Source organism: Pantherophis guttatus, chromosome 5 (assembly GCF_059756535.1).
Source record: "Pantherophis guttatus breed Tessera chromosome 5, ASM5975653v1, whole genome shotgun sequence".
Lineage (NCBI taxonomy): Eukaryota > Metazoa > Chordata > Lepidosauria > Squamata > Colubridae > Pantherophis > Pantherophis guttatus.
The window spans coordinates 39,592,618-39,606,773 of NC_142067.1; the positions used below are offsets into that span (position 1 = coordinate 39,592,618).

Consider the following 14,156-nt stretch of genomic DNA (forward strand, 5'->3'; position numbering starts at 1 on the left):
AATTAAATGATTATTGTTCTCCTGCAATCTTGAAGGTTTTTTTTAATATCTTTATTTATGTTTGACTGTTTTTAGATTTAATTGTAATTTTTAACTGGTGCCAGGTTTGCATGTTGCCCAGGTCACATTATTGTGAGAAGGCAGCTAATATAAATATGCTAAATAAATAAATTGTAATTTGAAAGGAACATATTTTCCCTCTGTTGGAAAGACAAGAAACTACGACATTTTGGAAAGAATGTGTTTAAAGACATTTAAGGCATACCTAGGATTTAAGATTGAATTCTCTTCAAAACTAAATCTGTCACTCATATCTGTTGGCCGGAATAAGAAATTGCAAGCTGAAAAGTCATTAAATAAAAAGCAATTAAATTTTTATTTATAACAGTAATTATCACTGCTAATGGACAAATAATAGAAATATCTGGAAAATTTCAATAGAGAGAAGACATGTAGTCTGTATCTGTACCTGAAAAAAGTGTCTGATAAAATCTACTACTTCTAAATCCAAACCCATGTTAACAAAAGACTATTGCTAATAGTTACATATTCGTGTAACAGTCCATAAGCAAACAAATTAGCTATATTATGATTTAATTTAACGTCATGATCCACATAGCATTCTAAACAAAGCTAAACTACACAACAACAATCACACAACTCTATTTCAGCCACATCTTGGTGCAATGTGTAAACCCAACAAGTAAGTAAATCCTTTTCTCTAACCTCTAAAAGTTGTTTAGTCCTAAAAGAGCTGACTATTTAATTTAAAAATAACTGGACATAGAAGAAAAAAGAAAATGAATGTCTTAATTTAATACTTTTAAATTTTAGTACTAAATTAATATTAATTTAATACCAACCAGTGCAGGGTTGTAGATTAGTGTCTATGAACACATGTGTGTTTCTATTTCTATGTTTGAACTTCCAAGATTTAAGATTCTGTCAGCTCCTAGAATTAAAAAAACAGAATTCAGTATCATTTGAATACAGTATATCTTTGTTAGAAGGTTGAAAGAAAAGGGTCATGAAATGAACATTTACTTACAGCCAAATAAAAGCAATTCTGGCAACAAATTTAAAATAAATATATTTTAAATCATTTTTAAATAACATATATGGAGTGCTTTTTATTGGCACTTATGGAATTATAATTATAAATTCATATTTAAATTGCTCGTGCTCGAGGTCTATCGTATCATTCACAACATACAATTGATTAGAGGTGAATAGCTAATAAATTTAAATAAATAAATAAACTTTAGCTTCATTTCTCAAATGATTTTAAATGGGAAGGGAAGGTATGTTAGCTTCTATGCATATAAAAACTAAAAAGGGATACTTCTTTTTCCCTTAGGAATTCTACAGATATCATTATTAATTTAATTAACTATTAATTCATTCATAGTTAACTCCATATTCTACTCAACAAAGCCTTGGTACAGTATTTCATTAACAGAAAGCAATAGTTCTTAGCCAACTTTTCTGTATGCAAAAATGAATGATGAATAATGAATAATGTTGAAGTTTTTCTTCTTGGACTTTGTTGCCCACATTCTTGTCATACAGACATCCTTGAGAAGTTATTATTTAGGCTTACTGTAATTATTGTGGTATTTATCTTTAATTAAACAATTGTTACAGGTTTAGAGAAGAAATAATTTCTCATTTAATGTAACATGTAATGTAACATGTTATGCATATTTTTGACAGAAATGACAGTATGATTTAAAAGGACTTATTTTATCATTATTTTTAAAAGCTGCAGTACAATACTTTTACACCTAGTTGCTATAAAATAAGCTTCAAATACGCTAGATTGTTCCATTGCAAAGCATCAAATGTTCTCTCAGGATGCCCATCTATGGTATAATGCAGTATTTTTCACATATCAGCTGCTATCTATTTTCAAACTCCTATTTGTCTTTAGGGATCTATGATGGACTTCTGAGAGACTGAGAAAGAAGCTGTCAGTTTGCAAAGTATTATATAGTCAAAACATTTGCGAAATCCCCACTGCTTTAAGAGGCAGTCAGGAACAGAATCCCTGCCCTAACAAATTTACTGATAAGCATTAAAATATACATACCCAATCTTCAAGATTAATGTCAAGCCCCTAGCAGCTGCTCACAATGAAAAAACCTAGTTTTTCATATAGTCTTAGTAACTAGATTCTATCACTTCCTCCTCCAAGAGGAATGTACAGATGATCTAGTCCTGAATTATTTTGCAAACTGCCATTGTCTTTCTCAGACTCTAACTAGTAAATTATAGCATGGTATAGATCCGTGATGGCGAACCTATGGCACGCGTGCCACAGGTGGCACGCGGAGCCATATTAGTGGGCATGCCAGCTCAGCTCTGGGGCGCATGCACGTGCCGGCCAGCTGATTTTCGGGCCTTCTGGGCCCACCAGAAGTAGGGAAACAGGCTGTTTCCTGCCTCTGGAGGGCCTGGGGGGGTGGGGAAGGCCCGTTTTTCTTTCTTACCTGGCTCCAGATCCTTTCTATGCATCTGGGAAGGGCGAAAACAGCCTTTCCCACTCCCTTGGAGGCCCTTCGGAGGCTGAAAGGGCCCATTTCCCGACTCCCGGTGGGACAGGAAGTGATGTTTTTTCCTGTCCCCAGCCTCCAGAGACTTCTAGAGAGGCTGCTAGAGACTCCTAGAGAGGTTCTGGAGGCTCTGGACAGCAAAAAAATGTCACTTCCTGTCCCACCGAGAGTTGGGAAATGGGCCCTTTCAGCCTCTGTAGGGCCTCCAAGGGAGTGGGAAAGGCTGTTTTCTCCTTTCCCAGATGCATAGAGAGGATCTGGAACCAGGTAAGAAAGAAAAACGGGCCTACGAGACCATCATGTGCCAGGAGCGGGGGTTGGTGGGGTTGCGTGCGCATGCACATGGGCATGTGTGCGCATGACCCTCCCCGACCCCCGCTACTGGCACGCAATGGCAAAAAAGTTAGCCATCACTGGTATAGACCAAGGTGTCAAACTCACCGCATTACGTTGCTGTTACATGACTTTTATGAAGTTTTTCCCATTCACGGAGCTCGGGTGGGTGTGACCTGCACTTGGCGCATCCAGCCCGTGGGCCGCCAATTTGATACCCCAGTATAGACCACAGACAACAGTGAAATTTATTTCCCTTTATTTCAAGGAAAGATTTAATATACAAAAACAAAGTTTTATTTTCCAATGCAATACTGTATTCCAGTTTTCTCCATTATTTATATCCTGGAACTCTTCTGTTCCTCACCTTTTATGCACCAATGCATTGCCTTCCAAAATATTCATGCTGTCATTCTTTGGTAGTTGTATGAGAGAGTGCTTAGTCCTTGGCTAATGAAAGACCTGGCATTAAAGTGAGATGAGGGAGAGGCTTATACTGACTGATGTGAGGCTCTTCTAATAATCTATGCACTCATGCAGGGCATAACAGTGCAAACACCACTTGTCAGTTAAGTGCAGAGTAAAATTGCTCAATCAAGTATTATGCCCTGCAGTTGTCTGAAATTAGTTAATTCCATGCTGGACATGTTGATAGCTTTAGAGAAATTGTTAGCTATTCTTACACCTTGTAAAAATTGATTGGTTGAATGTGTGCCATCAGTCAGTGTCAATTCTTAGTGATAACATGGGTAGATTTTTTCCTGGACACTGTGTCCCTAACGCAGTCCTTCACATCTTCCAATGCTGTATTTATTGGCACTGAATCCATACATTTTGCTGCTGGTCTCCTCTTTTTATTTCCACCTTTCTCAGCATTGTAGACATTTCCAAGGTTAGGTCTTTGATACTATGCCCAAAAGATAATAATTTGATCCTGATTATTTATGCTTCAAGTAAAATCTGGGTTCAGATATTTATCAAATTTATATATTAAATTCATGGAAGATTTAGCTAAAAAGTAACTAGATCTTTGAAATATAAACTGTAATATTTAGCTAATGTTTGACCAGCACAATACGAAAATGTCAACTGAAACTCTATCTTCCTTTCAGAAACACGATGGCCACTTCACAGTCATCCAGCTTGTTGGGATGCTTCGTGGAATTGCTTCAGGCATGAAATATCTCTCAGATATGGGTTATGTACATCGGGATTTGGCAGCTCGGAATATTTTGGTCAATAGTAATCTCATGTGCAAAGTCTCTGATTTTGGATTATCACGGGTACTAGAGGATGATCCTGAAGCAGCTTATACAACAACTGTAAGTTCATTTGGGGTTTTTTCCTAATACAAAAAGGTCACTCATGAGGGTGAGAATGGAATTTTTTTACGCATGTACAAATATACAGCTCTTCCATAGCCTATAATATACAATAGCAGGCTATCAAAATGAGTTTTCCTTCAAAGAAGGCAAGCCAAGGAGCAAAATGGGAAACTGCAATTTGCTTCAGTCAGCTTATTTAGGAAATAATTGGCCTATATTATTGGAATGTACACAAGACCAGACTTGCTTCAGGCAAGGTCCTCTACATATAATAGCTGTAGAACTGGCCACTTCATCATTTCCTAACAACGCTGTCACACAGAACTCTTCAATATGCAGAAGTTCAACAAATGAAAGAAGTTAATATTCCAGGTATGGAAGACAGCAACTTATATAAAGCTGAACTTTAGCATCATAATTTCTATTTGGCTCTTACAGGTATGGAATTATAGATTCCATTCTTCCAATAAAGGACCCCCTTCTATATCTATCTGTTTCATAGTCAAAACAAGAACAAGGAGATTTTAAAGCATTCTGAAACATTTGTTGACAAGAGTTATTCATTCAGTCATTCAATTCCTATAGGCCACCCAACTCAACCAAATGATTGTGATTTCCCCCAACAGATAAAATTCAGCTCCTTTCTCCTGTCCCATCATAAACCAAATGGTGAGACTAATTCACATCATTTTGCAACCATCCTAGGGATGTTAAAAGTTGTAGTGTAATAAACTTTAGAAGAAAACTACCAAAGAGTTATATTTCACCATTTCTAGTTATTCCCTCTAACACTTTAGTGATGTTTGAACTAATTTTCTCTTTTAATTGCTTCGTTTTCATTGTAGCCAGATTGGTTTCATATCTCTGTGTGAATATTATTATTGGATATATTATTTATGTTGACAATAATGATGGATGGATGGATGGATGGATGGATGGATGGATGGAATTTATTGACTCTTTGGCTCTGGCTGGCATAATAGACTGAATTATTGGAAGACTTAGCATTTTGAACCTTTGATGGCATTTGTTATGGCTCTACTAAATACCAATTTAAACTGCCTCCTGCATTTCTAGAAACATACAATCACCATGCTTTCACAAGTAAAATTAGTGTTTTATTTGTGATACGGCATGAGGAACAGGACTAAAGAAATGACTCATGTACCTTAAAATTAGATGAAATTAGATTAAAATTGGATATTAAATTTTTATATATTCGGTTTTACATTGTTTTTAAATTTTGTAAATTTATATGTGTTTTAATATGGCTGTACACTGCCCTGAGTCCTTCGGGAGAAGGGCGGTATAGAAATCTAATAAATCTAATCTAATCTAATCTATTATTTTGAAACAATGCCTCAGTCTCAATTCTTAATTACATTTATTTTTCATTTTGGGCCTCAGTAAGATTTTTTTTCCATTGTGATCAACATTGCTTCAGCCTCAGTGATTAATATTTTATTCTGTGGGAGCTATTCCTTTTGGTTTGAAAAATACAATTCTTAAGAGGTGGTAAAGTGTAAAATAAAAATAGATATATTGTATATGTTGTCCTATGCTTGGCACACCAATATTTATGAAGCAGTTCTTTTTTTAGGGTTTCCTTCTTTAGAAGGGTCAGGTTTCCTTGATGAAAAATGAAACAGTTGTGTATTCCCATATGGATATAAAGAATTGGATTTTCATTGACAATGAAAATAAATTTTAATTGTAAAACCATATTTATTTAACATTCAGTGAAATTTACTCACCTTTTTATTTAGTATATTAACAGTTTTGTAATCTGTTAATCTTGTATCCATAAATACTGAATAAGAATGTCTTTCTATATATGTGTGTATTTGTGTGTATATTATCTTATTTTGTTTTGCAAAAATGTTTTTTTAATCCTACTTATGCCTTTTCAAATTTATATTAAATTTATTAGGGCTCACTATCAAGCTGCTTTTCATTGTACAATGTTCTTCAATTATTTGATTCACCAGAAGCCTTCAATGCTTATTTTCTGCATTAGTTTGTCTTTTTCCCCAGTTTGCTTACAATATAAGACCCATTCAAATAACTTAATTTTTAATTAATTTTAATTTTCTGTTTTCAAATTTTCCTTATTAGAATATTAAAATATCTGCATATATGCAATATTAATCATTCTGAAATGGGGTTAAAAACTCAAGAAGACCTTTTGTTGAAGCTGTTTGCCATTTGTAATTTATTATCAACTTTTCATTCTCAGTCACGGAGGAAACGCCGGTCACTAAAGGGTTACAACCAAGCCAGTAGCTCTAGGACCGAGTCCACCAACAAAAGAAGCCCCGCCTCTTCCTGTATCCAGTTTTTAGACTCGGTCCGGTAGAGGACAGTCGTGTCTGTTAGTTCTCTCTCTCATTAACTCTTTGTGGGGGAGATATTTGGCCATTGCTGGCTTATTTCTACTTAGTTTGCTCCTTTCTGCTCAAATTGCTGGAGTTTTCTTCAAAAGTGGCTAAACTTTATTGGAATCAGCTGGGGAGTGCTAGAAACGCTCCAGTGGCCCTGAGCAGCCCTGCAGCAACGCCCACGTGCGTTTTGCATCGCCCTATCTTTTGCAGCACTTTCAAAGGATTTTGGAGGCTTTTGGAGAGGTTTCCCTGCCTCCTGTTGCTGTTGGAGGATTCTGGCTGCTAACTTCTGGCGCGAAGGCTTTTCCACGCCCAATTTTGCCACGCTGTTAAGCCCTTTGGCTAGTGGCTATTTCCTGCCTCCTGAGTAATCTTCCTGGCTCCTGGATTCTACTCTGCTTCTCTCCTGGCGCAGTGAGTTACCTGAACCTCCAATTATTCCCTATGGGTGCATTTAAGGGTGATTTCTATCCTTTGCATTCATTCTGAGCTGCAAAAGTAAATTTCTGCTTTATCATGGCTGATGCTAGGAGCAATAAATCCCAAAGCAAAGGAAAAAGGGGCCATTCTTCTGATCCTAAAGAAAGTTCCTCAGGGGATTCTGTTCCTCCCAAGGCAGCCAGAGTTTCTACTAGATCCACTCACTCCAAGAGTGCTAATATTGCTACATCATCAAGAGAAGAGACCAGGAGGCATAAGGCCATGGAAAAGGCCTTTCAAAAAGCTGCTTCAGAGGCCTCTAGAGTTTCATCTCCTTCTGTGGGGCCTTCTAAATCTCCTGCCTTCCCCACTTCCAATGTGGCTGTTCCTTCTTCCCAAATCCAAATTGAACATGATTTTCCTCCTGATCAGTCTACTCTGGGTGAGAATGTAGCTGCTGATGCTTCTTCAGTTTTTCCTGCTGCTAGGCCTCTATCTCCAATTGTTTCTATTCAGGCCCCCCCAAGGCAAGAATTTCCTGAGACTCAAGCCCAAACCTGCATTCAGGGGTCTGAGGCTCCTGTAAATTTAACTCCTGCCCTAGCTGAACTTGTTTCTGTTTCAATTAGGCAGGGTATTGCTGAAGGCCTTCAGCAAAGGGCCTCTTCTGAGGCCTCCAGTTATGTGAGTCAGCAGAGTCGTTCTGTGAGGGCCCAGGCTGTTGCTGATCCTGTGCAATGTGAAGAAAGGGCGGATTCCCCGGAAAATGCAAGTCAAAGTTCCCTGTCTGAGGGGGAAATTGCCCCTGATCAAGATCTCTCGGAGGATGAAGGCCTTGAACCAGACCAGCCTTCCTTCATTGGTCTCTTCAAGCCTCAATTATTCAGATCCCTTCTATTTAAAGCTCAAAATGTTACTGGCCTGGGAATTTCTTCTACTCCTTCCTCTCAAGGGGCTTCTACACCATCTTCTCAGCATCCCTCTTCATCATTATTATTTCAGGAACCTTCCATTCGTGCAGAGGTTGTTCCAGCTCCCAAGCTGTTTTCTGATGTCGTTCAAAGACAGTGGTCTTCTCCTAGTTCTGGCCCGGTTCCCAATGGTCTAGATAAAAGATTTTATAATATGGCATCTGATTTTGCTAATATTCTTCAAGTTCCTTCTGTAGATGCTCCCGTCGTCGCCCTCTCTTCTGCATCTCCTCTTACTGGTCCGTCAGAGGAATTCCTGCGCCCTGAAGATAAGAAGTTGGAACGCTCCTTGGTCAAGGACCACCAGGCCTCTGCTTGGTCAATTCAGGCCTCCTCGGCAGCTTCCTTTTTTAACAGGGCCTCCATCCTTTGGCTTCGCCAATTACAGGAAAGGCTGCCTCCTTCTGATATGCGATCTCACCAGGACATCAACAAGATCCTAGCTGCTGTTGAGTTCTCTGCTGATGCTACTCTGAATGCGGCAAGGTTTTCAGCTAAGGCTATCGGGGCTTCAGTCACTTCTCGTAGGCTCCTGTGGCTTCGTCAGTGGCAGGCAGATGTTCGGAACAAGTGGAGACTGGCTTCAGCTCCTTTCTCGGGGAACTATCTCTTCGGCCCAGCCTTGGACCCACTCCTCATCGAGACGAAGGATCATCGCAAGATTCTGCCCGCCTTATCGAGAAGATCTGATCCTCGTCAGCAGGGTTCCTTTCGAAGCCATTCCTTTCGCTCCGACTTCTCTTCCTTCCAGTCCAGGCCTCAGCGGTACCCTCAGCCCAGGGGCAGACAACAGCAGGATTTCCAGGTCAGGCAGGGGTCCCGTTTCCCTCCCCGCAGACCCTTCAGGGGGGGTAGGGGGCGTCCCTTTCGCAGGTCCCGTTAGTTCTCCTTTTCCTATCTCTGACTCCTTAATTGGAGGTAGGTTAGCATTTTTTGCTGACCAATGGGATTGTTCAGTTTCAGACCCCTGGATTAGACGTACTATTAGGTTTGGGTTGACCCTTGAGTTCTCTTCTGTTCCCCCTGACTTGTTTGTCAGGTGCCCTGTCTCTCATGTCAGGTCCAAGAGGGTTCTGCTAGATGAGGCTATTCAACACCTTTTGGAGATTAGGGCTGTTCAATGTGTTCCCCTAGGGGAAGTTGGCCAGGGATTCTATTCCCGTTTGTTTCTAGTTCCCAAGGCTTCAGGAGGCTGGAGGGCCATATTGGATCTTAAATCCTTGAACCGATATATAGTCTATCATCGGTTCAAGATGGAATCCCTCCAGACCATTCTCCTTTCGATCCGTCCAGGTGATTTTTTGTCTTCCATCGATTTGACGGAGGCTTATCTCCATGTGCCCATTTTTCCGGACCATCGGAAATACCTCCGTTTTTGTTATCGGGGTAGGCATTATCAGTATAGAGCCCTTCCCTTTGGCCTTTCCTCAGCTCCTAGGGTCTTTACAAAGATCATGGCTGCCTTATCGGGCCATATGAGATCTTTTCCTGTTAGAGTTTTGTTTTATCTAGATGATATTCTTATTTTGTCTAGTTCTGAGGTTAGGGGTAATGAGGATATTCAGGTCACCCTTCAGACCCTGCATTCCCATGGTTTTTTGGTTAATCGTTCTAAAAGCAATCTAGTTCCCTCCACGTGCATTCAGCATTTAGGGGCTGTTATTGATTCTGTCAGGTTGCAGGTTTCCCTTTCTCAGGATCGTCAGGACAGCATTGTTGAGCTGGTAGGTCAGGTTAAGGCCTCTCGCTCTTTTTCCCTCCTGGGGCTTTCCCGCTTGCTAGGGAAAATGGTTTCTGCCTTCGGGATCATTCCCTGGTCTCGGTTTCATAGCCGGGAACTTCAATGGTTTTTACTTCCGTTTCAACGGTCTCGCAGGAGCACGTCAGAGGCCAGAGTCCCCTTGACTCCTCAAGTTCTCCGGTCCTTGGCATGGTGGACCTCTCCGGCTCTTGCTCAGGGATGCCTGTTCAGAGTGCCTCAACGCGTGAGCATCACCACGGACGCGAGCCTCTTCAGATGGGGTCTCACCTGGGGTCTCAGCTGGCCCAAGGGCAGTGGTCGGTCCAGGAGAGGGGACTTCACATCAACATCTTGGAGCTCAGAGCCATCTTCCGAGCTCTTCGCAAGTTCGCTCCTCTCCTTCGAGGTCTGGATGTCTTGATCAGAACAGACAACGTAGCTGCCAAGGCCCACATCAACCGGCAAGGAGGGACCCGCTCCAAGGCTCTCATGAGGGAGGCATCTCGTCTCTTCAGGTGGGCGGAGAGTCACTTGGCATCCATCCACGCCTCTCACATCTCAGGGTCAGCAAATGTTCAGGCGGACGCTCTCAGTCGATCGGTGGTGGACCAGACGGAGTGGAGCCTCGATCCACTTCTGTTCCAGGACATCGTGCATCGCTTCGGCCTTCCAGCAGTGGACCTCTTCGCGTCCGAATCCAACCACCAGCTTCCGAGGTTTTACACGAGATTTCCTGTCCCGGGAGCCGAAGCTGTGGATGCCTTGATCAGCCCGTGGCCTTGTGGTCTTCTTCTCTATGCTTTCCCACCTCTTCCCCTCATCTCCAGGGTCACCAGGAAGCTGTTGCAGGAACAAGCCGAGCTCATCCTTCTGGCTGCCTTCTGGCCCAGACAACCGTGGTTTGCGGATCTGATGGCTCTCTCTGTTGCTCCCCATTGGCAGATTCCGGCCGACAAAATATCTCTGTGGCAGGGCCGTCTAGCTCATCCAGACCCTCAGTGGTTCCGGCTGACCGTCTGGAGGTTGAGCGGTTCCTCCTGTCCTCAGCCAGGGTGCCTTCGGAAATAATTTCTATGATCCAGGCCTCCCGTCGAGGATCAACGAACCGTATTTACAATGCCACTTGGATGGCCTTCTCTGCCTGGTGTCACCGTAAGAAGGTCCTTCCTACTGCTGCTTCCATTCTTGACATCCTGGGCTTCCTTCACGATGGATTCATTTCGGGGCTTTCTCCCAATACCCTCCGGAGGCAAATCTCTGCCATCTCATCTATCCTCACCTGCGGCACCGCTGAGTCGGTGTCCACTCATCCTCTCATCCGTTCATTCCTCAGAGGCGCAACCAATCTACGTCCTCTGGCTGTTCATCGGTTTCCCACCTGGGACCTGAATAAGGTTCTGTTAGCTCTTACTGGTCCTCCTTTTGAACCTCTCCGGGAAGTCTCGCTGAAGTTCTTGTCTTTTAAGGCAGCCTTTCTAGTGGCTATCACCTCGGCTAGAAGGATCTCGGAGTTGGCTGCCCTCTCAGTTCGCCAGGATCTCTGTATTATTCATCCTGATCGAGTAATTTTGAGATTGGATCCAGCTTTTATTCCAAAGATCAATTCAACTTTTCATCGTTCTCAAGAGATCATTCTTCCCAACTTCTGTCCTTTCCCCCGTCATCGCTTGGAGACTGTGTGGCACAAGCTTGATGTTCGTCGGGCTCTCAAGATTTATATCTCCAGGACTTCTTCCTTTCGTCGCTCCGAGGCTCTCTTTGTGTCTTTCCAACCCCAGTCCATGGGGTCAAAGGTTTCTTCTACTACCTTGGGTCGATGGCTCAGGGCTTCCATTTCTTTAGCTTACGAAGCTCAATCGTTGCCAGTGCCTCGTGGTGTTACAGCCCACTCTACCAGGAGCGCGGCTACTTCGGCTGCCTGGTCTACCCAAGCTTCACTCGAGGAGGTCTGCCGAGCCGCTACTTGGACGTCTCCATCTCCATTTATCCGGCATTACCGGTTGGATGTTTATGCATCGGCGGAAGCCTCCTTTGGAAGACGTGTGCTGCAGCGGGTATCTTCCCAGGACCAGGAGAGGCGCCGGCCTTCTCCCTCCCAATAGGTACACGGGCTTTGGTATATCCCTTTAGTGACCGGCGTTTCCTCCGTGACTGAGAATGAGCGTTGGTCTTACCTGATACGCCACTTCTAGTCACTAGGAAACGCCGGTCACCCCCTCCCAATTGGTCCGGCACCTCTCGTGCTGGCTTTTGGCTGTTGACAGAGGGGGGTGGGTCCTGGGGATTTTTTACCTTTCCTTTATTTTTCTACAGACACGACAGTCTACCTTTCGTCCTCGTCTCAAACTGGATACAGGAAGAGGCGGGGCTTCTTTTGTTGGTGGACTCGGTCCTAGAGCTACTGGCTTGGTTGTAACCCTTTAGTGACCGGCCTTTCCTAGTGACTAGAAGTGGCGTATCAGGTAAGACCAACGCTCATTTTCTATTAAATTTGGAATTTGTTGATAAAAAAAACTATCTACAGTTTTATGTTCCATAAATATCCAAAGATACAGATGAATCAGGCATTAAGACTGACAAATTTGACTGATCATACTAGAATTTTGGTAAGCTTGAAACAGGATCTAAAAGTCATTTCTAAAAGAGATTTTAATTCTAGAGTTCTTACTATTCAAAAGTCTTTTATTTAAGTCACGTTGTAATTGTATTATTCTATGCCACTATCATTAAAGTCCAGATTTTATAGTTAGAAATACTAGAAATTAAGCAAGGGCAACTACAGGAAGGGTAAAATAAATTGCAATTTACATTCTGCCCCAAAGTACAATAACTACAACATACAATGCATCTTACAGATCTTGACACTTATTGGAAATGCCCCTGAGTTTAAGTATAATGTTCTAGTTGTCCCAGTGGCAGCTCTAATATCACTTTTCTACCACATGCACAACCTAGAAAAGTAGAATTGATCTTCGAAGGAAATGCTTCCCAGAGAAGTACACTTAAGAAATATCTAATATATTTGGGTCTAAAACACATGTTGATTTTTAATCTTTTTCACCTGTTTTGCTGAAAGATGATCCTTGAGAATTTTGGTGAATTAACTCTGATGTTCCTATATAAATAATGGAAGAAGTAGTGCTAAGACATGTGTCAAAACAATACCTGCTGTTGAGATATGCTAGACACAAAAAAGCACAGATGATATCTATATTTAGTTGAACATACTGAACCAACAGACGGCAATCCAAATCAAAATCTTAAAGAAATATGCTTATAGTTACTTTACTTTAGCCTAATTTCAAATACTTCAGAGACCCTAATCCTGTAAAGATTACCATATGATTTCCCAGCACTGTAACTGAAATCTTTCTAGTAATTTAATGTGATTTTTTTAATCCAGTTAATCAGTGGAACAACATTAAATGTAATTTGGATTCTACAGAATGTTACATTTCTAAACTAAGGTTCAAACTGTAATTGAACTTCATGAAGTGGCTTGTACCTCACACTGTTGATTTTTTTTAAAGAAGCAGCTGGTGAAGATTACCTATTTGGGATGATTAAAGGCCTTAAATCTTTAGTCTGCGACAATTCCAATCATCAGTTTTACAATAGAGTAGACAAATGACTTAAATTGCCTTAAAAAGTGTAATAATCTTTGACAAATGACCAGCAAAATTTAAAATCTAAACATAAAATTGAAATCAAACGGGTGAGATAAAATACATTAACTAGAAATATTGTAGCAACACAGAATTTGGCTATTGCACAACTGATAAAAGATCTGAATCTTTTAGAAAATAATAAGCAGCAGGGAAATTGCCTTACAGCACAGTTTCCAGTCCTTAGCAGTAAATAATTGAGAAATGTGCACACAAATAGGATGACTTTACCTTCTCTTCCTCCCTCCCTGAATTTCTAAACATCCAATAACTCTTGAGTTGCAGTCTCAATAGATTTAGGAGTAGCTACCTGGAAGATACCAACACCATAATCATGACCAGATTTGGGACATGAAGAAAAAGAGAAAGATGGCAGAAAGTTATTTCAAGGAAGACAAGTAGAAGTGGTCTGGGACTTCTATATAAAATGATAATAAAATTGAAATAGATGAAGACGAAATAAGTAGAATTAAGATGGGTACAGATAGGAGAAAGTAGCATGCTAAGGAGGTGAACTAAGGTTAGGCTATAATGGCAATTATTAAAAGTTATTTCAAGATAAAGAGGAAAGAAGCCTTGAGTAGGAGAATTACCATAGTTAGAGTCAATTGGAAATATAAGGGTTATTAGGTAGAAACTCAATTCTATATCAATTTCATATTTAAGAATCAATTCTAGGATACATGCTAAATGTATTAGGAAAAATGGAGATAAGCTTATAGAAACAGAAAATATACAATAAACACAAAGCATCTTGCTATTTACTTA

General features: G+C 41.0%; 2 protein-coding genes across 3 annotated transcripts in view; both read left to right on the forward strand.

The window, feature by feature from the left end:
* EPHA6 (EPH receptor A6) overlaps positions 1-14,156 on the forward strand; it is a 429,275-nt gene that overhangs the window by 375,013 nt on the left and 40,106 nt on the right. For both annotated transcript variants that reach the window (XM_034413652.3, XM_034413664.3), the window contains one exon: positions 3,998-4,207. In XM_034413652.3, the coding sequence (XP_034269543.1) occupies positions 3,998-4,207 (210 nt within the window). The remainder of the gene's footprint in view (positions 1-3,997; positions 4,208-14,156) is intronic.
* On the forward strand, positions 7,108-12,119 carry LOC148113334 (uncharacterized). Its single transcript, XM_087895635.1, has 3 exons — positions 7,108-8,833; positions 9,973-11,825; positions 12,037-12,119. The coding sequence occupies exons 1-2, from the start codon at positions 7,108-7,110 to the stop codon at positions 11,823-11,825; spliced, it is 3,579 nt and encodes a 1,192-aa protein (XP_087751761.1). The 3' UTR covers positions 12,037-12,119.